Source organism: Phocoena sinus, chromosome 10, assembly GCF_008692025.1.
Source record: "Phocoena sinus isolate mPhoSin1 chromosome 10, mPhoSin1.pri, whole genome shotgun sequence".
NCBI lineage: Eukaryota > Metazoa > Chordata > Mammalia > Artiodactyla > Phocoenidae > Phocoena > Phocoena sinus.
Window position 1 is genome coordinate 66,998,254 of NC_045772.1, and position 27,586 is coordinate 67,025,839.

Consider the following 27,586-nt stretch of genomic DNA (forward strand, 5'->3'; position numbering starts at 1 on the left):
TTCCATTAAGACTTGGTGCTTTCTTCAGTAACAGTATGTGAAATGTATCTGACTGTTTTTGAGTCCCCACTATAGAAGTGGAATTATTTTTCACTGCAGCATTTCTGAGTCTTTTTCTTGTTCTTTACTCTGAACTGTAAAATTAAGTTCATAAAGGCATTTGGCAAGGGTGGAGGAAGCTTCCATGTTACTAATGGCTAGCACTGATAAGTTGTTTTCATGTCTCTTTAACAATCTGGAAAAAAACATATAGAAGTTCGTCAGTATCCAAGGTCACAATGATGACTCCTTATGGATTTTGCAAATTTAGAAAGTTTAAGGAAAAAACAATACAAAGTTCCATACTCAGTAAATGTTAATACAGCATTGCAGAAGAAGAAGGAGGGATCTGGGAAACAACTCGTTTAACCCATTCAATTTACAGATGAGTAAACTGAGGCCAACTTGAGGCACCCCAAACTGAAATGACTTTCTAGCTAGTTAAATAGTAGTGGCAGAATTAGGCAACGAGTCTGTTTGCCTTTTCTCCACGGTACTTTTCTGAATAAGGGAGACCACCCATCATAATTCTGTATTCTGCCTCATTCATGCGTCTAGAAAATTCAGATCAGGCCTCTGTAATAGTCAAATTCATAAACAGGATCAAAGAGTGGAATGGTGTTTGCCTCCCTGTGGCGGGAGGCAGCAGTGAGGAACTACTAATCGTCAGGCATGAAGTTTCAGTTAAGCAAGATGAAAAAGCTCAGAGACCTGCTGAGCAACGCTGTGCCCACAGTCAACAGTAACGTACACTTAACAATTTGTTAAGGGGGTAGCTCTCATGTTAAGTGTCCTTGGCAAAATAAAATAAAAATTCAGATCATGTCAGAAAACAGCTGGAGAGGAACAAAATGGCTGCTTTTAAGAGATGACTTGAAAATAAAAATTATATTGTAGGTATGATGAGTTTCTTTCTTTTTATTAGGAAACAAAATAAGCCAGGCCAACATTTGGCTTAACTATCACCTGAATACCACATTACCCCATAAAGAAGCTGTTCTTAAAAAATTTATAAACTTTGAAAGAAAGTTTCCACCCCTCAAATTACAATATTGCTGTGACTGTGTATATAAAGAAGAGAAATTATAAAGATGAGTACTGTCTACAGACAGTGATGCCAAGGGTTGAGGAGACAAGTGGTAAATCAGCCAGAAATGGAAGGATGGGTAGACACGTGATAAAGTACATACAGTAAAATGTCAATGGTAAAAGCTAGGTGACTGGTATATGAGTGTTCACTGCAAAATTATTTCAAGTTTGCCTTATGTGTGAAAATTTCCACATTAAATGTTAGAAAAAAAATCAACAAGCATGAGATTACCAAAGAACTCATGAGATTCAGTGCCCTCATTTAAATAACCCTGAGTAAAAAGAACTAGCAGGAAAGGAAGGAGATGAAGACTTCTAAATTTTGAATGAAAAACAATATAAGGAAACAACTTATAGGAACAAAGAAATTCAAAGCCAAAATTTAACATGTGGGGACTGTAGTCATCTTTACCATAGCAAAACAAAGTGAAACAAAAAAAATATGTGAAACTGTTTAAAAAAATTGAGATTGATGTCTAATAAGTTGGGCATCTTTTCATACATTTTTTGGCTGTTAGGGTATCTGCTTTTGTAATTTCCATACGTACATACTCCACACACCCAAAAGAATGGCTAAAATTAAATATTAAAATTACAATAGCAAATGTTGGCAAGTATGTGGAGCAACTGAGACTCTCTCATAACATTGCTGGAGGGAGTGTAAATTGATAAAACCACTTTGGAATTGTTTGGCGTTATGTACTAAAATAAAGCACCAATGAAATCACCAATCCTTCATAAAAGCTCAACAAAAATATGTATATATATGGCCAAAAAATGTTCATAGAATGTTCATAGCAGCATTATTCTTAATAGTCCCAAACTGGAAACAACCCATATGTCCATCAAAAATAGAATGGAGGGCTTCCCTGGTGGTGCAGTGGTTGAGAGTCCGCCTGCTGATGCAGGGGACACGGGTTTGTGCCCCAGTCCGGGAAGATCCCACATGCTGTGGAACAGCTAGGCCCATGAGCCATGGCCGCTGAGCCTGTGCTCCGCAACGAGAGAGACCACAACACTGAGAGGCCCACATACCGCAAAAAAAAAAAAAAAACGAACAGAAAAAGTAAATTTGAGTATATTCATACGACAGAATTTTATACTGCTATATACACACAGTACTACTTCATGCAACGTGAATGAATTTCACAAACAATGTTGAGAAAAAAAAGCTAGCACAAGAAAAAATATACTATACGATTTTACTTATATAAAGTTCAAAATCAAGTGAAGTTAATCTATGGTGTTATAGATCAGGACAGTAGTCCCACAGACAAGGACGGGGTAAAGACTGGGGTCACTCAGAGGGACTCCGTGGAACTGGTGTTGATCAATTTCCTAACTTGGATGGTTGGCTATGCGGTGGTTCACTTTGTGACAGTTCATTGAGCTTCACACTTCTGTTGTTTTTTACTTTTCTTTAGGCATGATTTACTTCAAAAGTTTATTTAACAAATTTTTAAATGAACTATAAAATGTCTACAATTTTTTTTCTGGAAAAGAAAAAATAGCCATAAAAAACTCGATTTAAAAATAACCTACTAAGTGGAATCAAATTATTTCCCCTCTATAATCAATGAACATTTTGACAAAGCAAAAAGCCTTTACTTTCAAAAGCTTAACAAATAAAATCATATTTTCCAAACTGATGAACAGTCACATGTTAAAAAGTATTCTTTCTTTTATTTTTATGTCACATGGATAAAACTAGGAAGACTACATTTCAATCACTAGGATGATTTTAAAGTAACCATTTCATTTTTGATATAAATTAATATCTTTTATATTGGGAGGTTTTAAAGAATTAAATAAGCACTCACTAGATAAAAAATGAAATATGCCTTTTTTGTTGTATAAAATGATATTCTTTCAATTTCAAATTTCAAAAGTTCCTTTATCTTTTTGAAATGTTTAACAAAGGATAAACATTGTGTCACTTTAATGCACTTAATAGATAAGAAATAATTTGTAAGTAGCATTAGTGAAAACAATTTAAGACACAAATCAGCTTTTAGGAAAATAGCACAGTTTGATGCAAGTTTATCTCCTTTCCCTCCCAAAATGAATAAAAGAAATTTATTTTCTGGAGGAACTAAACCAGAAAGGGTTAGGACTTACAGAGACATAGACGACGTGAAGGAAAGTGAACGTACTCGACCCCAGTGAGTTGCTCTTACCCACCCCACCCCCAATTCTGTTTCCACAGTGCATGCCCTCACGGACTCTTCTTCAAGTTGCCCACTTCTAAAGGCAAGGAAATCAAAGATTCTTCCCTGGAGAAACAATCTCTACGAAGACTGACGTTTCAGGGGCTTCTAGGAAACAAACTGGTTCATCGGGGGTCACCCTAAAATGGCAATCACTAGTGACACGTGGGGGTCATGCATCCAGAGCTTCCAACTAGCTAGCAGGTATTTCATTCTTAAAATATAACACAAAGCCCCAAATCCTCTATGAATAGGATGTTATAAAAATAGCAACAACTGACAACTTAAAAAGAGGTCTTAGAATTTAAAGCATGGCAGATGAAGTAAAAATGCAGTAGATTTGATGATAAAGTCAAGGAAGTTTCTAGAAAACAGATTAAACAGACAAAAATTAAAGCTAAGAAAGAAAAGAAAGTTAGAGGATCGCTCTACAAGGGTCTAGCATCCAAAAAAACCCAGAAGTTCTAGAAATGGGAACAGACAATGGATAGCAGGGAATTATAAAAAGAAACATTTGAGAAAGTTTCCCATTACTTAAGGACATGAATCTCTTGATTGAAAGGATCCACTGAAATGAAATGCCCACTTCAATGATAGCAACAACAAAAAACACCCACAACAAGACACAGCATTCATGAAATTTCAGAATAACAGAAATTGGAAAAAAAAAAAAAAGACCCTAACAACTTCTGGAGGGTGGGGGTGGGGGGGAATAGATATACAAAGGAATGGGAATCAGAATGTCACTGGACTTGTCAACAGCAAAGCTGCATGCTAGAAGACATTAGAGCAATGTCCTCAGATTTTTAAAGGAAAGTGATTTTTCAATCTAGAATTCTATATCTAACCAAACTATCAAGACTAAGGGCAGACTAAAAACATTTTCAGACAGGTAGGGCCTTGAAATTATTGGAGGACATACCTTACTACAATGAGGGAGGAACTCAAGTAAAAAGAAGTAAGTAGGATTCAAGAAAAAGGTTTCAACATAGAAGGAATTCCCAGGGACAGCTGTGTACCAGGCCTACAAAGCAAGCTGTCTAAACTACCAAGGCCAGTTTCCAAGGGGAAAAAAATGTAGAACTGACAGAGGTTTAACAACTGTGTTTTTTAGATAGCTTATACATAGGCTTGAAAGATACTGATTGAAATATATGGGAAGATCAGCATTAGGCCCATTAAAAGCTAATGAAGAAGCAAGACAATCATTAACCCCGCAAAAACAAAGAGAGAAAAAGAAATGTAAAACAGTAGCACGTGGCTCAGCGTCAAACAATACAACAACATCTGATTAAGATGTAACAATATTATGAGGAAATGAAAAGCGTAAGGAAGAGAGGTTTTAACAGTGTTCAATAGAAAGAGAGTCAACAGGTAAAGTGTAAAATAGGTAAATTAAGAAATAGTAACATAAACATGTTATTTAGAAACATGGAGGCAAATACCAGAAAAATTAGCTCAACTTGTTGAAAGCTCTTCCTTGGATGTGGGTAGGAAGGGTGAAGTAGGGGACTATATAGTTTGTTATAAGCTTTACCATTTAATTAAAAAAAATTTTATAACAGCTTTATTGAGACATAATTCATATACCACACAATTCACCTGTTTAAAGTGTATAATTCAGTGGTATTTAGTATATTAACAGAATTGTGCAACCATCACGACAATCAATTTTAGAACATTTTCATCATCCCCCAAAAGAAACCAAATACTCATTAGTAGCCACTCTGCATTTTCCCCAAATCCCTCCTTTGTTCTTGTTTTTAGTTTTAAATTGTGGTAAAATATACATAATACAAAATTTACTACTTTAACCATCTTTAAGTGTGCAGTTCAGGGGCATGAAGTACACTGACGCTGTTGTGCAACCATCACCACCATGCATCGCCAGCACTTTTTCATCTTCCCACAACCAACAAGAACCCCCCACTGCCTCACTCCCCCAACCCCCTGCTGGGGGCTGGTACACTGTTCTACTTTCTAGGTACCTCATTTAAGTGGAATCATACAATATTTGTCATTTTGTGCCTGGCTTATTTCACTTAACACAATGTCTTCAAGGTTTATCCATGTTGTAGAATGTATGAGAATTTCATTCTTTTTTTAAGGCTGAGTAATATTCCGTTGCATATACACACACATTTTAGTTATCCATTCCTCTGTTGATGGACCGGTGGGATGCTTCTACCTTTTGGCTACTGTGAATAACGCTGCCATGAAAATGGTGCATAAATATCTGTTCAACTCCCTGCTTTAAACTCCTTTGTGTATATACCCAAAAGGTAGAATGAAATGTTTAATTTTTGACGAATGGCCACACTCTTTTCCACGGTGGCTGTGCCATTTTATATTTCCATCAGCAACACACAAGGGTTCCAATTTTTCCACATTCTTGCCAACACTTAATTGTTTTCGATTTTTTGTTTGTTTGTTTTTAATAATAGCCATTCTAATGGGTTTGAAGTAGTACCTCATTGTGGTTTTGACTTGCATTTTCCTCATGATTAGTAATGTTGAACATCTTTTCATATGCTTATTGGCCATTTATTTATCTTCTTTGGAGATATTTCTATTCAAGTCTTCTGCCCATTTTTGATTTGGTTTGTTTTCTTTTTGTTGTTGAGTTTTAGGAGTTCTTTACATAGTCTGAATATTAACCCCTTTATCAGATACTTGATTTGTAATTCTTTTCTCCCTTTCTGTTGAATGTCTTTTTATTCTATTGATAGTGTCCTCTGATGCACAAGTTTCTAATTTTGATGAAATTCAATTTATGTTTTCTTTTGTTGCCTGTGCCATTGGTGTCATATCCAAGAAACCACTGTCAAATCCAATGTCATGAAGCTTTTTCTAAGAGTTTTATAGTTTTAGCTCTTACTTTTAGGTCTTTGATGCATTTTGGGTTAATTTTTGCATGTGGTGTTAGGTAAGGGTTCAACTTCATTCTTTTGCATGTGAATTTCCAGTTTTCCCAACTCCATTTGTTGAAAAGACTATCTTTTCCTCATTGAATAGAGAATTGTCATCCTTACTGAAAATCATTTGACCACATATGCAAGGACCACATATGTCTGGACTCTCCAATCTGTTTCCTTGGTTAATATGTTTGTCTTTATGTCACTAAAGACAGTACACTGTTTTGATTATACACTGCTTTGCAGTGAAATTTTAAATCAGAAAGTATGAGTCCTCTAACTTTGTTCTCCCTTTTCCAGACAGTTTTGCTATTCAAGGTTCCTTGAGATTCCATATGAATTTTAGAACAAATATTTCTATTTCTGCAAAAATGTCACTGAAATTTTGATAGGGGTTGCACTGAATCTGTAGATTGCTTTGGGTAGTATTGACATCTAAACTATATTAAGTCTTCCAATCCATGAACAAAGGATGTCTTTCCATTTATTTACATCTTCTTTAATTTCTTTCAGCAATGTTTTATAGTTCTCAATATACAAATCTTCCACCTCCTTGGTTAATGTGATTATTTTATTCTTTTGATTTATTGTAAATAGAACTGTTCGTTTCTTTTTCAGATTGTTCATTATTAGTGAAAGCATCATTTGATTTTTAAATAAGACCCATGTGTTACACTGACAAAAGGTATACAACAAAAACAGGAGAAACATATTGCAATTCTCCAAAGCTCAAGTTTAGTCATAAAAGAGATAAACTGCATTTTAAAAGTTTACATTATTTTTATTTATTTATTTATTTTTTGCGGTATGCAGGCCTCTCACTGTTGCGGCCCCTCCCGTTGCAGAGCACAGGCTCCGGACGCGCAGGCTCAGCGGCCATGGCTCACGGACCCAGCCGCTCTGCAGCATGTGGGATCTTCCCGGAGAGGGGCACGAACCCGTGTCCCCTGCATCGGCAGGCGGACTCTCAATCACTGCGCCACCAGGGAAGCCCAAAAGTTTACATTATTCAATCAGATTCTGAACTTAAAATTTTTAAAAATGCTGACATTTCATACTCTTCAGTATACTGTACTGTAAGAATGAAAGTAAATTTCCATATATCTTCCTGTTGACCTGTAATTTTCTTATTGCAAATATAATTTGCTTTAGTTAAAAAAAAAGAAATCACACCTGTTAACTTACTCCACCAGAGACGAGGAAATATATCAACAAAGAATTATCTTTTTCAATACCTGATTTCCTATACTTTTTTCTTCACATATGTTTTGCCAGATTCTGTCAGTACTCCTGCTCTAGCAAAACTCCTCATTACTGGAGATATTCGATAGAGGTTCTACATGGGGATTTCAACCCAGACTGGAAGGGCGAATGGGAAGAATTTAATGGATTGTTTTAATGCTGCTGCTTTTCTAAGATCATAGCACCTGAAGATGCCAAAAGACATCTAGAAGGTTTAGAGTTAAATAAAATAACAAAATCAAAAACAAAACACAAACTGTAAGATGAAAACTGGTTCAATAATTATATTAGATGTAGCCAAAGTGGCTTTGCTGTAAGCCTAAGAATGTACAATTTGAATGTGAGGGAAAAGTTATAAAATTACTTTTAGAATTCCAACTGTCTACACAAATTCCAGATCAGAACTCTAGGAAAAAATGAAATTTTGAGACCTTCTTCCCTTCCATCTGTCTATCAATCAAATATTTATTGAATCACTGTTATATTCCCAACACTATGCTAGGCACTGAGGACACAAAAACAAAAATAAATATTCAACCCCTGCTTTCACAGATCTCATCATGTAAGGTGGTAACAAAGCAATGTGTGGGGGGCACCTTAGGTCAAGGGTAGGTAGTGAGGGAGATGTCAGGAAAGGAAGAGGTGACCTGGGTTGAGTCTTGAAGGATGAATAGGAAGTAGGGATTATTTCTGATGTACTGGGCAATTGGGCTACAAAGATTAATCAGAGAAAATCTGTAGTTAGGTCAGTAGTGGAAAAATGCCACATAAATAACTACTTACAAAACAGTAAGATGAAATGTTATAAGACAGACATGTTACAAAAATAAAGAACAAACTCAGTGAGGAAGGGGAACACAGCATAGGAAAAGCAGCACACAGAAGCCAACGTCTGAGCTGAATCACGGGGGCTTGCAGATACTAAATGGGCCACAACACAGGGAGGACAGTATAGCACTGGAACAAATGTACAAAAGTGAGACACGAAAGACGTCTTGCACGTGGTTTAGCTTGGCTAAAACTGAAATGTAGCAAAAGGAGGGGTGGGGAGGGGAATACAGTGAGAAAGGAAGGAAGAACTCATGAATGAAGCTGGGAGATGCTAGTGACAAAACCTTCATATTTCTTTTTTTTTCCCTGAAAAACTATGCTTATTTTTCATTTGAGTGTTAAGAATTTTTCTTATTCCTCTGTGGGAATACTTGATACACTAAATATAGTAACTTTTGTCATTAAAAATACTTTTTAAAAACTTTAGTTTTATTCATCATTAATTTGCAGAAGCTTTTAAGTTTGATATAGTTAAATTAATTGCTTTTTTTTTTTTGTAATCGATGGCACTGTTTTTATGTTTGGAAAGTCCAGTTGGAAGGTTACTGCAAGAAATATCATTAAAGACCTAACACAAGGTAAAATGGGGGGAGGAGAACCAAGGTAGATTCGATTAATAGTATGTGAGAGGAGAGAGACTAGGAGAGAAAATCGCTATCTGGAAGGCAAGATGCATCAGAGTACACCTTCCCAATGAAGGAGCCTGAGTTGGGTCAGCTGAAGATGGAGGACGAATAATACTAGAATATTAGCTTCAAGCTTCAAGGGAGACAAGGGAGGCAAATCCACCATTTGCTCTCTCTAGGGTTAGAGTTATTGTTTCCAGTTGCTATAGATCTACAAAACCCTAAGTTTTCTCTTAAGTTCACTAAAATGTAACTTTTAAAACTTCAGAGTATTATAGTGAATCTCAGCACACGTATGGCTTTGATGGTTTCATTAAAACAGTAATTATCAAACTGAATTCCATTCTAATTCCACATGATTCAAGTGAGCAATTCATTTTTCCTCCCAGTAAACTCCTAAGTTTTCTCTTGTAGATCTACTTTTTGCTCTAAATTCTATGACCAGGGCTTCCCTGGTGGCGCAGTGGTTAAGAATCTGCCTGCCAATGCAGGGGACACGGGTTCGAGTCCTGGTCCAGGAAGATCCCACATGCCGCGGAGCAACTAAGCCTGTGCTCCACAGATACTGAGCCTACGCTCTAGAGCCCGCGAGCCACAACTACTGAGCCTGTGTGTCACAACTACTGAAGCCCGTGTGCCTAGAGCCTGTGTAACGCAACAAAGAATAGCTCCTACTCGCTGCAACTAGAGAATGCCCACACGCAGCAATGAAGAACCAATGCAGCCAAAATAAATGAATATAAATAAATAAAATAAACTTAAATTCTATGACCAGCAAGAAATTTAACCTAACGAAACAAGTTAAAAGAAAACCTTTTGGTTGTTTCAACTTCTATTTTTTTGCCTTTTAAGAATCCATGATGGCCTGAGCTTGACATAAGCTTTCGGACATACCAAAAATTGATGCGAAAAGCAGTGAATAAAATGCAGGCATCTAACCTTATTAACTTATGGGTAAAAGTAAAATAATCTAGATTCACTCTGGCTGCAGTAAACAGATTACTCACCTGCGACCACATTCTGAATATTTACCAATATTTTTTAATATTAAGGCAGCTGTTAGTCGGATGTGTTTAGTTATTGGTCCCTCTTTTTCATCCTTAAAAAGGAAAAGAAAAGAAAAAGAATAAAGATCTAAATCACACAGCGTGCACACACTTACAGATAAGGCTTTCAAGGCTTACTCACTGTAAAATCTCGAAAGACAAGGTTTCTTGATCCTCTCCTAAGAGCCATAAGGGCAGCACTGGGATGATTCACAATGGCCTTTTGTGCTCTAGGAGTTGAGCTTGTGCCCCCTACAGCTGGCTGCCTAAATTGACCAGAGAGAGAAAGAGATTGTTAACATGATGCAGCAGACAGACTGATAACGAATGACCAACCTGCCAACCCCTAAGGTGGTTACTCTGAAACTCTGGATACAGGGTGAGTAAAAGCTCCCGTGGCCCAGCAGTAATATTTACTCTTGTGTCAGCCTAGGCATAAGGGCTCTCGGTATCAAGGAGAAGTTTCAAGTCTTTTATTTTCCGATCTATCAACTTTAAAGCAAACAACAGATGTTCTGGTACAGCCCATATGTAAATACAACATAGTATTCAAAGTTGTGAAGTTCACATCTTTGAATGCAATGTAAAGATGTTAACAAAGACTAGTCTACAATTTGAGCTGCAAATTATTTTTGCTAAACTGTACCTAGGAGTAAAATAATATTACCTGAGAATGTACTGGTATATGTATAGGTCACCCAGGAAAAGATAACCTAATATGATAATAATACAAAATTATGCCAACTATTACACTTCAAACTATTACTATGTTACATAACTTTTCTTCAGTATTTACTAATTTCAATCAATTCTTTCAGTATAGCTCTACTGTCCTTTAGGAAAGATACAGAATGGAGGGACTGCAGAGGTAGATTTTATATAAAATCAGATTTCAAACTACTCTAGGTTTCCTTCGCCAAGCAGAAAAATTGTATCAGTATCTGCTGTATTCTGGTGGGGCAGGAGTGGCGAGAGCACTGGCTCACAGTGAGGAAATCCTATTTCTGACACTGTAACCAGCTGCACGACTTTCAAGTTCAGTTTGCCCCTTTGTGCTTCAGGTTTTGCATCTGTAAAGTGGGGATATTTCTGGCACCTTTTTACATAAGTAAAGTAATTCTGAATATTAAGTTAACATAAAAGCAATCTTTAAATTGTAAACCACTTTTTATCTGTATCTACTTATAGATGTCTACAAGTAAGGATATCTGTATATGGACACAGATGAAAATTATTATTAGATTATATGTATAAGTGACAAAGATTTTTGATTGATTGTAACTGATATACCAAATATAAGTTCCTCCAAATTTGAGCAAAATCAAACATACTGCAACAGACGCTTATAGGCTACATAATACATAGAAATTAAATACAGTTCACCCTTGAACAACATGGGAGTTAGGGGTACCCACTCTCTCTGCAGTGAAAAATCCGCATATAACTTTACAGTTGGCCCTCCATATCCGCAGTTCCACATCTGTGGGCTCAACCAACCACAGATGGTGCAGCATGTAGTATTTACCGCGACAAAAATCCGCATATAAGTAGATCCTCCCAGTTCATATCTGTGTTGTTCGAGGGTCAACCGTACAGTAAAATTTACAGAAAAAGATACTTGGCAGAAAAATGGCTTTCTACTGCCTTTAAGGTAAAATCCAAACTCATGATTATGGCTTATGAAACCCTCAGCTATTTACTCCTCATTCTTTGGGTCTCAGTTTGGATGTGCTTTCTACCAGAAAGCCTTCCCTGGTCTCCTAGGTTGGTTTAGGTGGGCTCTCACAGTGTCTTGTGCATATCTTCATTTTAGGACTTATTACACCATATAATAAGAATTACCTATACCTCTCATTGCATCTCCAGACTTGAAAACAGCAAAACATCTTGGTCACGTATACCTCGTGCTATACCTTAGTGCCTAGCACGTGGAATAAATAGTAATGGAGAGAATAAAGTAAACAGTAATGGAATGAATAAAGTATGTGAGCAGCTTCTGTGTTCCTATACTTCTGGTTCTCTGTCTAAAATTTCAACTCTGTGAAGTTACGCTATATCTTGTTCTTAGAATTCCCTATGTCTGGCATAATGCCCAGTACACAGCAGTATCTCAATAAATGGTGACAAATTAATTTATTTTCACATTATGAGAATTTAATATACAGTTGTCCCTTGGTGTCCACGGGGGATTGGGTCCAGGACCCTCTGTGGATACCAAAATCCTGGGACCAATCCCAGGCAGATACCGAGCGATGACTGCATTTGCATATAACATACACACATCTTCCTGTGTGTTTTGAATCATCTCTAGATTACTTATATACCCAATACAATGTAAATGCTATGCAAATAGTTGCCAGTGCATGGCAAATTCAAGTTTTGCTTTTTGGAGCTTCTTGAAATTTTTTTTTTTCCAAGTATTTTTGATCCCTGGTTGGTTGAATCCTCAGATGCCGAACCTGAGGATATGGAGGGCTGACTGTATTTTTCAGGTTACAGAGTTTACAACTAAAGGCCTCAGAAACAGAACAGGAAATACTATGTAAATCTAATAAGGACCTTACTGGAATCTACAGCTAACTCAGAACCTGACTACAAGTATGTGTTCATGAAATAATAGGTAAATGAATAACCATATAGTAAATGTGACATATACAACTTTATATTGGACCCTCAACATGCCCCCTTGGCCTCTCCTCAGGAGTAGCTGTAAGAATAAATCTCTTTGCCGTTATCAAGTACATGTTCAACTACTCTCTCAAAGGACAAAGAACCATATATTTATTTCCAGTTTACAAAGCATTTCTCATATATCATATGTCATTACTTCCAATGACTTGTCTACAAAGTGGAATCAAAATATTAGAGCTACAAGGTACTTACAGACCATGTGGTCCAGCCAAAATGAGAAGTGATTCCTAGGGCATTTACACAATTTGAACAGGGTCACATACATAGCTGGTTAATGGTAGAGCTGGACTACAACCCAGGTTTCCTGTCTCCCGATATACTAAATTGTGTTTTATTACTAAGTTTTGCCTGGTTTCCTGATTTGTCTTTTTTTATGTGCAACAGGAAGTGAACTCAGATTCCTTACTTGATAGAAGATTTCTGACTTCCTGCTTGTCCTGGTTCATCTTGTTTTAATCCTGCAAGCAGGGCATCCTTTGAACAGTGTTTGTCCTTTTTGAGAAAGAGGAAGTAAAAAACATATGCATCAAGATCTTTAACACAACCAAATGAGTTACAAACCAAATAGTATTAAGAAAGTGTACCTGTAAGTGGGTAATGAAAGAAAACCTCTGTCGCTGAAAAGGCTCACAACCTTCCCAAAGACACTGCCCTGGATATACGTCCTTCCCTCCATGTTCAGTTGCTGCATGGTAGAAAACCTGTGAGGGCGTCTGAAACCATCTACAAAAAATAAAAGCAGTAGAAGTTTTCTAACACTTAGATATGTTCTTTAAAACAGAAAACCTGCTCTCTTAATATAAAAGCTCCAGATCAATGTATAGAAATATTAAGCAAAACAGTGCAAACAAATTTCAAGTTCATTTCATTTCAAAGAATATTTTTTAAATTTCTGCTTACATTTAAAGTCAAATACTCAATTGTTCTGAACACTTCTGGTAATTTGTTTTAAGCTTAGTGTTTCATTCTTAATTCCCTACCTTCAATGAAGGTCAGTTAAGAATCTCTTGAAAGTAAATAAAATTTCATTTTAAAACACAACAGAACATTATCTTATAAACAAATACCATACTCTTGTACTTTTAGGAGCTGCTCAAGCATTTATCAGATTTCATATTACATATAATAAACTCTAGCATATTCAGTCTAAAAATCTAAAGGCTACACATTTTGGTGACTCTGACTTTTTAGTTGAATTCACATTTTGTATGTCCATCTATGTTTAAGAAGTCATGTCTCTCGTTTCTCCAACATCACACCCTATTCACTCACAGACCCTGAGGCTTAATATTAATAATACAAAGGCCTGAGTGTATCCGGCCAAGGACAGAAACCTGAAGAAAATCAGATACTATACTCCCTTGTTAATTAGAATACATGGTAATGAAAGAATACTGGAATCCAGACAGCAAAGAATACGTTAAAAGACTTCAATTACTAATTAGTAACTCAAATATTTATACAGTCAATAGCTTTGAAGTTTATGGCAGCTCTCTCAGGATCTAATTTTTTATGGATGCCAGATAAACGTGTCTATATTTGAGCCAATTTTTGATGTGGAGCACATATATAATATTTCAAATTAATATTCCTTCAGGAAATGATAGGCATTTTAAAATAAATTTTAATCAAAATAATTAAATACTGAATTATAAAAGACAAGGTCAAAAATCATTGTAACTGACATATTTCATACCATTTATATTCATCTATATAAATACTTACCAAAAGTTTATTGTAAAACTATCATGGCTTCAAAGAATTAATACTAGTGTAGTGTGTTAAAGTGTCCACACTACCCAAAGCAATCTACAGAGTCAATGCAATCTCTATCAAAATTCCAATGGCATTTTTCATAGAAATAGAACAAGCAAGCCTAAAATTTGTATGAAACCACAAAAGACCCCAAAAAGCCAAAGCAATCTTGAGAAACATGAAAAGCTGGAGGCATCATGTGCCGTGATCTCAAACTATATTACAAAGCTATAGTAATCAAAACAGTATGGTATTGACATAAAAACAGACACATAGATCAATGAAACAGAACAGAGAGCCCAGAAATAAACCCATATATAGTCAATTAATTTGTGATAAATATATAATAGAAAAAAGACATTGTCTTCAATAAGCAGTATTGGTAACACTGGATAGCCACATGCAAAAGAATGAAACTGGACTGCTCTCTTATACCATACAAAAAAATTCACTCAGAATGGATTAAAGACTGGAATGTAAGGCCTGAAATCATAGAACGCCTAGAAGAAAACATAGGTGGTAAGCTCCCTGACATAGGCTTCAGCAATGATTTTGTAGATTTGACACCAAAAACAAAGCCGATGATAAGCAAAAATAAATAAGCAAAAATAAACAAGTGGGACCACATCAAACTAAAAAGCTTCTGCAAAGCAAAGGAAACAATCTACGAAATGAAAAGACAATGTACTGAATGGGAGAAAGTATTTACAAATCATATATCTGATACAGTATTAATATCCAAAATATATAAAGAACTCATACAACTCAGCAGCAAAAACTAAAAAACGGGTCAAGGTTCTAAATAGACATTTTTCCAAAGAAGACATACAGGTACATGAAAAAATGTTCAACATCACTAATCAAAACCACAAAGAGATATCACCTCACATCTGTGCAGATGACTACTATCAAAAACACAAGAAATAAGAAGTGTTTGTGAGGATATGGAGAAAACAAAACCCCTGCCCCTGTGCACTCTTGGTGAGAATGTAAATTGGTGTGGCCACTGTGGAAAACAATATAGAGGTTTCTCAAAATATTAAAAATAGAACTACCATATGACCCAGCAATTCCTGTTCTGGATATTTATCCAAATAAATGAAGACACTAACTTGAAAAGATATGTGCATCCCCATGTTCACTGCAGCATTATTTATAACAGCCAAGATACAGAAACAACCTAAGTGTCCATCGACAGATGAATGGAAAGAAAATGTGGTACACACACACACACACACACACACACACACAGAAATATTAGCCATAAAAAAAGAACAAAATCTTGCCATCTGAGACTACTTGGATGGACCTCAAGGGAATCATGCTAAGTGAAATTTGTCAGACAGAGAAAGACAAATACCCTATGACCTCACTTAATATGTGGAAGCTGAAAAAAAGAAAAACAAAACAAAACAAAACAAGACAAACCCTCCTACTAAGCTCATCGGTAAAGAGAAGAGACTGGTGGTTGTCAGGGGCAGGAGATGGGAGGGCGGAATGTGAAATAGGTGAAGGAAGTCAAAAGGTACAAAATCCTAGTTATAAAATAAATAACTCATGGGGATGTAATTTTTTCAAAAGTTTACTGTGTAACTAAAATCAGTAAGTACATTTTTAGTTTTGGAATTTCTTTTATTTTTCAGTACTCATAATGCGATTTCATTAATATGAAATATATGACTGGAGTGCAACTAACTGTCACAAGAAAACAGTTCTTATTGTACTTTTAAGATTTTACCTAAATACTATTAATTTATTAATTGAAAAGTAAAATTGTTTACACACACACAGACACACAAACCAAAATCCAAATATACTACTACTTGTCACTAGTCAAAATGGTATCTATTTTTAAACTATTTTGCAATACATTACATGTATTGCATGTAATTATTTACAATACACAAAATTGATGAATTCACCAGTCACAAGAAAAAAGGACGAAGTTAGTATTTCTTTAGATCAATTTAAATTACTCAATAGACAAAACTCTGTGTGTGTGTGGTTTTAAGACAAGAATTTTTAAGTGCTCACTTTACCTGGCCAAGACAGAATCTATTATTTCCCTCTTACCTTCTATGTTTCCCTTCATCCTAAGTCTATTTTCTCTTTATTCATCTAACTGTTCAAGTCATACAAACCAGTCTCTGACTGACTATGGTACAAGGTGAAGTTCTAAAACAGTGATGAAGTTGGCTACAGTGATCATATGAGGGTGGAGACAAGTTAGGGATTCCAAATCCCCTAAGTGGAATATCTGGATTTAAAATGCTTAAATGTAATTTCAATGCAAAACAGTGAGTTTTCAGAACACTATGGATTTTTCTGAGATGGAGAAGAATAAGACATGAAGTGGGATGTCACTACTGTTTACAAGTGTGTCTAAACAATCTTCCTACTACCTTTCCATCAACAACCTACCCCAAGTCCCCCAAAACAAACAACATGTTCACTTAAAGAGATCAGAAAAATTCAAAAGAGCAACCAAATGAAAATAAAAATTCTCTGTGATCCAATTATCCAGACTGCTAACATTTTGGCATATATGCTTATGTCTTCTCTGTGTATATGTGTTTTTTAAACAAAACTGAGTCTGTTTTGTTTTTTTAATTGAAGTATAGTTGATGTACAATGTTGTCTTAGTTTCTGGTGTACAGCAAGTGATTCAGTTATACATATATTTATCCTTCCCCCATGCCCTTTCCCCTTTGGTAAACCTAAGTTTGTTTTCTATGTCTGTGAGTCTAAGACTGGGTCTGTTACTGATACAATTTTATATACTGCTGCCACAGTATGGTTATATGGTGCCTTTGCACAAATTTAAAGAATACCTTCCTTAAGATTCTTTACTGCCATCTGCTGAAAAACTGTTGTAATAAATATATAATTTCTGGCATGTACCATCTGAAGGGTGCCTCCCCTCCTCCCCACACACAACCACAGGCAGAGGAAATGAGCAAATAACATTTCTCTGAAACACATTTTACTTACTGTTAATCTAGCTTCCAGGGTGGCTGGGGGGCTTAAATGTGATGATACGTGTAAAATTATTTGGCAAATAGTATGCCAACAATAAATTATCATCACGATCGCTATTACTAGTAGTAGTCGTTGTAGTGGTGGCACTGGTAACCTCTTTTTTTTTAAAGAGCCCACCAGACTAATCATCTACTCTGAGATCTTTCCCACAACTATTCCCAAACTGTCAAGCTTTGCTCAATAAAATTTAGCCCACCTCCAAGTTAATGGTCCCGATTATCAAGTGACTCGTACTATTACTCACAACTCATTTTATTAATTTCTGCTTCTAAAAACATTCCCCACGAAACTGCTCCAAACTTTCACCTTCTGTTAAACACTGAACCTCAATCTTACTATTTTAGAGCTCATCTTCACCTGTATTAGTGTATAGGGACTTTCATATCTCTGAAAAAAAAAAAAAAAAAAAAGATTACTGAAGGAACTTAAGTTACTCTGTTAGAGCTTCCTTAACTTCCTTTTTCTATATAATAAATCTTCTGTCATTAATCATCTTTCCTTCCCTTGGATATTACCCAGAAGTAGCCACTGTTTTCAGAGTTAACTCCTTCACTTATACACTGGATTCTATTGTGTTCCTTCATAAACTACCCATTCTTTTGCATCTTCTATCTTTTCCTTTCTACTGAATCTTATACTTAAGTGTAACAATATAAATGCTACTCCAACTAAAAACAATAGAAACAACACTTTTTCTTTGATCCTGTTACTTTCACAAAAGATAGAAACTAGATTTACAATATTTGACAAAGTGATACAAAATTTAATACCTAATACATTTATTATAGTAACTATATCTGATGCTTTTTTTCTCAGTCATTGGCCATCTTTCAAAGATATATATTATTTTCAATTACATCATCAGTACAATTTATAATGGCTAGTCCCCTGCTCATTACGTAAATAACTGCAGCTAAAGCTCAGGATTAGCTTTTATGCTTTCACTGAAATCCCTTTCAGCCAAATTCCTTTTTTCTTTTATCCTAGTGAAAAGCTGTTTGGTTAAACTAAACAAGTTATTCACATAAGGCTACTAGGAGCAAGTTTCCTGATTCCAACTCCCCTAAGCAAACAATGAAGGTTAAATCACTTTGTACCAAAACTTTTAAAAGCTAAAGACCATTACTTTATTGGTGTAATCTATACTGTGATTATTATTGTCACTTTTCCTACCATCAAACACTACTTTAGGCATCATGAAAACATAAGTGAAGTAAATGAAGCACACTTTTTCTACTACTTTAAGATTTCATTACTTAAAAGCCTGCAATCTATGCAAGGAGGTAATATATTAATAATACATTTTAAATGTTATGATATTTTAATAATTCACTATATGCAAAAGAACAGTTTAAAAGCAAACATCTGTATCTATAAAGCTAAGATTGTTTTCTTTGTCTTTAAAACATAACTAAAAGGGCTGAAAATAGCACTTCAGTTCAGGTAGTTTCATTTACAGTTTTCTTAATTGCTCAAGTTCTTGGCAGGCTATTTTTCTTTAATGACCAAAAAGTATTCCATATCCCTCTTAATAGCCCTCCTGCTGCAAAAAAAAATTTTAATTTGACTTAAAACACATGGGATATATATTTTATAAGAAAATTTTAGTTTAAAAGCAAGGTGTGCATTTAAATGTTAATAAATTTAACATTTTTTTTTAAAAAAAAGCTATATTATTAGTTGTAGAACAATTACCTTTTACTTCAACCCTTGACATCTAGTTGTTTTACACAGATAATATTCTATGGCAAAAGAAATGTCAAAGGTACACATTATTTGTATTTAAAGATTTAGTAAAAAGCTGCTAAAACTTGGAGGTGGGGGAAGCCCAAACCAACAACCTTGCTGGGAGACTAAACCCAATTTTATTATATCCAGTTGTTAAAGTTCAAAATATAAAAAAAGACAACTACTGGGAATTCCCTGGCGTTCCAGTGGTTAGGACTCGAAGCTTCCACTGCAGGGTGCACGGACTCGACTCCTGGTCAGGGAACTAAGATCCCACAAGACATGCAGCACGGCCAAAAAAAAAAGAAAAGACAGCTATTAAAAGAAATTAGTTTATTGCTTTAATATAGGACTAAAAATTACAAATGCAAACTGGACAGCCCAAAATCAGTACTTGTGTTCTTGGAAACTAAATGTTGCTATTGCTACAGAAATGAATTCTCCACTCTCAGCTCCTTTGCCCCAGTCAGTCCAGATTCAAAGCCACAGATAGGAACGACTGACTGACTGGCTTAGCTACCAGAGGCAATGAGGAAAGAAGCAAGTATCTGGCCTATCGTCCTGCCTCCCAGTAACAATTTCTGGGAAATATCTCAACCGAGGAAGGGGGCTCCCAAAGGAGGACAGCCAAAACCAACTGCCTTTGGCTCTGCCTCCTTTCCTCCTAATAAGTAATAATATCAATAATATTATAATAAAATATTAATAAAAGTAGTAATATTACTAAAAACTAACAGAGGAAAGGATTTCTGTATTTGCTCTTTGATCCTCTAGCACCAACTCCTACTAACCTACTGTTCTGTGATGCAGTCACATATTTCACATAGCAAAACAGACAACATATTCTCAGGGATCTTGTTTAAACATGCTTTTAAAATGTGAACCCTCTTGGGCTTCCCTGGTGGCGCAGTGGTTGAGAGTCCGCCTGCCGATGCAGGGGACACGGATTCGCGCCCCGGTCTGGGAGGATCCCACATACCGTGGAGCGGCTGCGCCTGTAAGCCATGGCCGCTGAGCCTGCGTGTCTGGAGCCTGTGCTCCGCAACGGGAGAGGCCACCACAGTGAGAGGCCCGCATACAGCAAAGAAAAAAAAAAAAGTGAACCCTCCACTAAAATCTGAATATGGGCTAAAATAATAGTTATTTGAAAAGTAGTATGGAAGTATATTTGCACAATTTAGGCATTACAATAATGTTATGCTTAATAAACTAAACATAAGCTTGGAGATAAAACTGAATGGTCATGTGTGTATTCGTGTGTTTTTAATGAGATAAATAAAACACACAAATAAATTTGAGACTTTGGATACTTGCCTGAATTTCTTGAAAGCTATGGCAGTATACTACCTCACACTGTTCTTGACAAAGCTGCACACAGTGTAAAGTACCTGAACTTCTGCTTGCTCAGGGCTTATTATGTATCTGGCATATTCACAAACATCATGTTATTTGAATTCTATGATGGCTCTCTGAAGAGGGCAAAACTATCCCCACTATACTGTTGAGGAAACAAGCTTTCTATAACTTTCTAGAGCCACAGAACTATGTGGCAAGAGCTGGGATTTGAAACCAGATATGTCTAATATTTTTTCTACTATACTAGAATACATAATTGTTTACTTGGATAATATGTATACATTCATTACTTGGTAAAACCTGAGGCACTACACTTTTATACACAGTATCTATTATGCTATAAATTTTTTCTGTTTTTAAAATGTTGGCAAATTCTGAAAGCATACTAGGCTTGAGATTAGCATTGGTACATAATTCTCCTTATTTTGTACGCAGTTTCTCAAGAATAAATAAAGAATCTACAGGCTAGATTCTCACCCCAAGAAATTCTTTTCCCAAATATTTTAAGTAACAATGAAAAGGACTTCAACACAATTTGGCAAATTTGTCTCATGGTATGTAACTTTTTGCTTTCAGGTACCATCTTTAAGTAGTCTTTGGTATTCAGTGTTTGGAAGAAGGAAGCAAGGTAGAAAACAAACAAACAATAAAAAACAAACCAAAACACAACTCTGTCATCAACTGTGGAGGAAATTGGGACTTTTCCTAATAATACTTTTTTATTTACGGCAGGTCAGTAGTTAAGGAACACAAGGAACACATACTCCTCAAACTTACCAAAAAGACTATTACATGAAATTAATCTTACGTTTATAAAGGCTTATTAGTTGTATTAGCAAAATACCCAGTGATTCTAGAGCTTTTACATAAAATACAAATGATTTTATAAATATAAAAATAGCACAGTGAACTATTATCTTGATGGTGGAAAAGACACAATGCCAACAAACTAGGTCAGCAAAGAACTGTTGACTACATAATCAATCTAGTTAATCTTCATTCAATTAATGCACTCAACAAATATTAATTAAAAGCCTTTTATGTGCCAGATATTGTACTAATGTGAAAAAACTTCCAGAAGCCAAAGCATCAACCCTCTGAAGACATCTTCTGGTTTTATGACCACAAAATTGTGACAAAAGATGCTATAAAATGAATTTCATTCTCCTATTCCATGTAACCCATCCTGTTGATCAATCTTATTGATTAATTTCAACTTAAACTGGCAACCTAACTAGAAGTAAGCAGTCACTGATGAAGGCACAGTATCATGAATTAGAAATTTCCACTCTGGATATCTTACTTGTCAAATATTTTCAAATAATCAAGATGGCAGTTTCATAAATCACACTCAACGGGTCTTTAGATACGTCTTTACATTAAATAAAATATATAAAAATGCCATCAGTTTTTGTCAAATATTTCAATTTTTTCATTTTACTATTAAAAATGACTACAATATTTTTGAAATTTCAATTACTAGAAGAAATTAAAGATTTACCATAAATTTTGGATGATATTTCTAGACAAAGTAGAAGCACCTTTACTGAGAATACAAATTCTAGTACCTAAAAGTTTTCATTCATTTGTAGCATAGAGTAAGGCTGGTGGTTATTATTATTTTCTATTATTTCCCATGAGACCAACAGTTATTTAAACCTCACCTTGATACAAAAATATTATTCAGGCTTGTATAGTAGGAGTAATAAAACCTATGTTAGAATCTTTAGGAGGAACTACAACTGTATAAGGTTCAGTAGGAACCCAGTAATTTGAACCTCAGCATCACTTGAGTAGATTCCAGGGTGGTCAGGGAATATTGATTTTATTAGTACAAATAATACTCCCTGGTTCCTAGACAGAAGTTTCCCTGTTGGAAATGTTTGTTTAGAATAAATTTGAGATCCTTTACATTTCTTGTTTGACCTTTAATGATGGAATTCTAAATAGAAAAACAACATAGACTATGCTCCTCCCAAAGGGAGATTACTTTTCACCTTTTCAGTAGCAATTATTAACTAGATATCTATGAGGAAAAGCATATTCTAAAAACGTGGCTTTCAAATATCCTTATAGCAGTAGAACCCATTGTGCAAACAAAATATGACTTAAAACCCCTATACATAAGGCAAAAAGCAGAGATCCTATTGTTGAGGTAAGTTGGAGGGGCTCTCTCAAATTTCTCCTTTATCCCGACACTGCCCATTCAAAGAACACTGTGGCCAAGAAACACAGTACTGCAAACAATGAATGTAAATTCCTGGCTACCCAGAGGTATTGAGTGCTTTCGCCAACTACATAGAATTTAAAAAGCAGTTCATAGGTGTTTTTTATTACAGGGAATTTTGGGGGTATCCTTTCTTTGAAAAAAAAAAAAAGACAAAATATAATCATACATTGTTTATATATTTCAATTATAAACTGATGTTAACATCATGCTGACAATATATTAGTAAGAATAAAGATAAGAAAAAGGACCTCTAGTTTCTGCTCATACATATAAAGAGCTTGGAAGTTGTCACTCCCATCCTCAGAACAAGAAACAAAGCTGAACAAAATGAAAATTAACAACTCTTCTTAAAATATCAGAGAACTGAGGTCACAAGGCAAACTCTTTCCCTGAAAACTAGACAGACAGTTGAATACAGAGAAACACAAAAAACTGCTTAAGTCAGTAACTGGTAGGAATACTGAAGCAGGAATTGATGGAGACCCAGTATGGACTATCTTGAAAGGCAAAAAGTCCTGAAGGGCCAGTCTCTGGGGAAAGCCCACACTTTTGTGAGTTTTATTTCCAGGAACCATAGCAGGTTCTCACGGTGAAGACGAGAACAACTCCCTAGCACTTCCAACAGGGAGAGTGAGAAAGTAACATTTTAAAATATGCCCAGGGTGCTCTTTTCTCCTTAATTAAGGCCTGCTCTCAAGAAAAATTACTTTACCAGAGCCTAATCTGACCAAGGGGAAGAGCAATCAGAAAACTTGAGCCCCTTTAGACTCCCTGTCTCACATAAAGGGAGAAAAATAAAGGCTAAGAAACTCTTCTCAAAGTCATAGCCCCTAGACTCAAATCCACTTAAAAAAAAAAAAAAGGTGAAATTTAATCATGTGATTATAGAATGCTTCCCCTCCCCAATACCTTATCAGCACATCAACAGTGCTCCGGTACAGTGACTGTGGATTACAAGGGAGAGAACTGTAAGTAAGATACAGACTCTACTTTAAAAGGAGAATCTAAGGAAACCCAAACACAAGTGCAAACATTAAACACAGCATAACTCCTTGCTAGATAAACATTAAACTCACACTAAAGGTCAATTTACCTCAGTTCCTATTAACTGATACATGTCCAGCTTTCAACAAAAACTTATAAGGCATGTTAGGTGTTAAAACAAAACAAAACAAAAACCACAGACTTAAGATACAATATAAGCATCAGAGCCAGATTCAGACATGGCAGAGATTTTGGAATCATCATCCTGGGAATTTAAAATGATTATGGTTAATATGCTAAGGCTCTAATGAAAAAAGCTGTAATATGTAAGAAGAGAATGTAAGCAGAGAAATGAAGATACTAAGAATCAAAAGGAAATGCTAGAAATTAAAAAAAAAAACTAACAAATAAAGGATGCCTTTGATAAAATCATCAGTAGACTGCACATGGCAAAAGAGAGAACTGGTGAGCTTGAAGATATGTCAATAGAAACTTCCCAAACTGAAGAATATAGACAAAAAAGAATGAAAAAAAGGGAAACAGAAAATCCAAGAACTGGGAGACAATTACAAGAGATGCAACATATGTGTACTGGGAATGGCAGAAAGAGGAAAGAGAGAAAAAAACAGAAGAAATATTTGAAATAAGAATGGCTGAGAATTTGCCAAAATTAATGACACACCAAACCACAGATCTAGGAAACTCAGAGAACATCAGGTAGGATAAATGTAAAAAAACTACACTTAAGCATATCATATTCAAACTGCTGAAAACCAAGGACAAAATATCTTGAAAGAAGACAGAGAGAAAAATAACCACCTTACTGAAAGAAGAACAAGGATAAGATTATACTGGATGTCTCTTGAGAAACCCTGCAAGCAAAAAGAGTAGAGTGAAATATTTATAAAGTATTGAAAGCAAAAGACTCACCAACCTAGAATTTTGTGCCCACAAACTACCTCTCAAAAGTGAAGGAGAGGGCTTCCCTGGTGGCGCAGTGGTTGAGAGTCCGCCTGCCGATGCAGGGGACACGGGTTCGTGCCCCGGTCCGGGAGGATCCCACATGCCGCGGAGCGGCTGGGCCCGTGAGCCATGGCCGCTGGGCCTGCGCGTCCGGAGCCTGTGCTCCGCAACGGGAGAGGCCACAACAGTGAGAAGCCCACGTACCGCAAAAAAAAAAAAAAAAAAGTGAAGGAGAAATAAATACTTTCTCAAACAAACAAAAACTGAGTGCATCTGCACAGCAGACCTGCCTACAAGAAATGTTAAAAGAAGTTCTTTAGAGACAAAGAAAGTGGTAGAGGTCAAAAATTCAGCTCTATATAAAGAAAGGAAGGGTGTTAGAGAAGAAACAAATGGAGGTAAAATATTTTATACTTCTTATTCTTAACTGATTATAATAGAGGAATGTTTGTTCAAAATAATAGGAACAGGGCTTCCCTGGTGGCGCAGTGGTTGAGAGTCCGCCTGCCGATTCAGGGGACACGGGTTCGTGCCCCGGTCCAGAAAGATCCCACATGCTGCGGAGCAGCTAGGCCCGTGAGCCATGGCCGCTGAGCCTGCGCGTCCGGAGCCTGTGCTCCACAACAGGAGAGGCCACAACAGTGAGAGGCCCGTGTACCACACACACACACACACACAAATAATAATAATAATATTGGGAACAATGTATTTGGTGATTATAGCTTTTGGATAAGTAAAATGAATGACAGCAATGGCATAACGGACACGAGGAAAGAAGAATACTCTGTTACAAGGTACCTAACATATCCATGAAGCCAAATATTATTGTTTGAAAGTGGACTTAGAGTAGCTGTAAATATATATTTCAAACTCTAGGACAACCATAAAAAATTTCAAAGAAGTATAATTGGTATGGTAAGAGAGAGGAGAAAATGGAACCATATAAAGTACTCAATTAAAACCAAAAAAGCAGAATAACATGGGCAGATGAAAGAAACAAAAGCAAGTGAAATAAATAGAAGACATTTACAAATACACTAGACATTAATACAACTGCATCAATAATCACTTTAAATATGACTGGTCTCAGTACACTAATTAAAAGACAAAGACTGGCAGAGTAAATAAAAAACAATGTGTGGTTAAATAAAAAGACAGAGATAGACTAAAAGTAAAGGGAAGGAAAAATATGTACCATGCTAACACTAATCAAAAGAAAGCTGGATTAATTACATTAATTTCAGAAAAAACAGACTTGAGAACAAGGATATTACGAGGGACATTATTACATAACGGTAAGGAGGTCAATTCTTCACAAAGACAATTCTTAAGGTATGTAATCCTAACACAAGGTGCATCAAAACATGAGGCAAAATCTGATAGAACTGCAAGGAGAAACAGACAAATCCATCTTTATACTTGGAGACTTCCACACACCTCTATCAGTAATTGACAGTTCCAGCAGGCAGCAAATCAGTAAGGATGTAGTTGAGTTAAACAGCACCATCAATCAGTTGGATCTAATTGACACTTATATAATACTTCACCCAACAATAGCAGAAAATACATTTTTTTTCATGCTTACATGAATATTCACCAAGATAGACCACATTCTGGGATAGAAAACATACCTGAACAAATTTAAAAGAATAGAAACTGTAAAAAGTATGCTTTAAGATCGAAGTGGAATTAAACTAGAAATCTCTAACAAAAAGATAGCTGAAATATCCCCAAATATTTGGAGATCAAACAACAAACTTCTAAAATATTCTAACTAAATGAAAATACAACTTATCAAAGTTTGTGGGATATAGCTAATGCAGTATACAAAGGGAAAGTTATAGCATTAAATGTATGTATTAGAAAAGACTATCTAAAATCAATAATCTAAGCTTCCATCTTAGGAAACTAGAGAAAGAGCAATGTAAACTCATAGCAAGCAAAAGAAAAGAAAGAATAAAAATCAGAGCAGAAATCAATTAAATGAAAACAGGGAATCAAGAGAGAAAATCAAAACCAAAAGCTAGAAGAGATAAACCTCTAGCCAGCTTGAAAAAATGAGAGAAAACACAAATTACTAATACCAGAAATAAGAGGGGAGCTCTAGCTACTGACCCCACAGATATTAAAAGGATAATAAAGGAATATTATAAATAACTTTATGCCACAAATTTGGTAACTTAGATGAAGTGGATCAATAAAAGACACAATCTGCCAAAACTCACACAAGGATTAGTAGATAACCTGAATAAGTCTGTAATTATTAAAGAAACTGAATCAATAATTAATAACCTTCCAAAAAAAATAAAACGCACTAGGCCAAGATGGTTTCACTGCTGAATTCTACCAAACATTTAAGGTAGAAATAATACCAATTCTCTATGATGCCTACAAGAAAATGAAAGCAGAGTGAATACTTCCTAATTCATTCTATGAGGCATTACCCTAGTATTAAACTCACACAAAGATAGAAAACCTACAGACTAGTATCTCTCATGAACATAGATGTAAAAATCATCAAGAAAAACATTCACAAATCAAAGCAAACAATGTATAAAAAGAACTATATACTAATGAAGAATGATGCACTTTTTCACTGTGGGCCCCCCTACCCTGCTCTACTCCTCTGTTGAGCCATGAGGCCAATTGTGAGAGCACTGAATAAATATCTTGAGCAAAGCTGGGAAAAAATTTATTTACTTTATTTATTTATTCCAGGTATGGAAGGCTGGTTCAATATTCAAAAATTAATTGATGTAATCCATCACATCAATAGCCTAAAGAAGAAAAATCATATGATTATATCAACAGATGTACAAAAAGCATTTGACAAAATCTAACATCC

The 27,586-nt window shown here is 35.6% G+C and overlaps 1 protein-coding gene across 1 annotated transcript in view; it reads right to left on the reverse strand.

Annotated features, from left to right (window-relative positions):
- Positions 1–27,586, reverse strand: part of ARID2 (AT-rich interaction domain 2) — a 170,490-nt gene that overhangs the window by 1,366 nt on the left and 141,538 nt on the right. The window contains exons 17-21 of the mRNA XM_032645432.1: positions 13,271–13,409; positions 13,093–13,178; positions 10,138–10,261; positions 9,957–10,048; positions 1–235 (exon numbers count right to left, since the gene is read on the reverse strand). The exon at positions 1–235 is cut by the window's left edge and continues 1,366 nt beyond it. Coding sequence (XP_032501323.1) covers positions 91–235; positions 9,957–10,048; positions 10,138–10,261; positions 13,093–13,178; positions 13,271–13,409 — 586 coding nt within the window. The 3' untranslated portion in view covers positions 1–90. The remainder of the gene's footprint in view (positions 236–9,956; positions 10,049–10,137; positions 10,262–13,092; positions 13,179–13,270; positions 13,410–27,586) is intronic.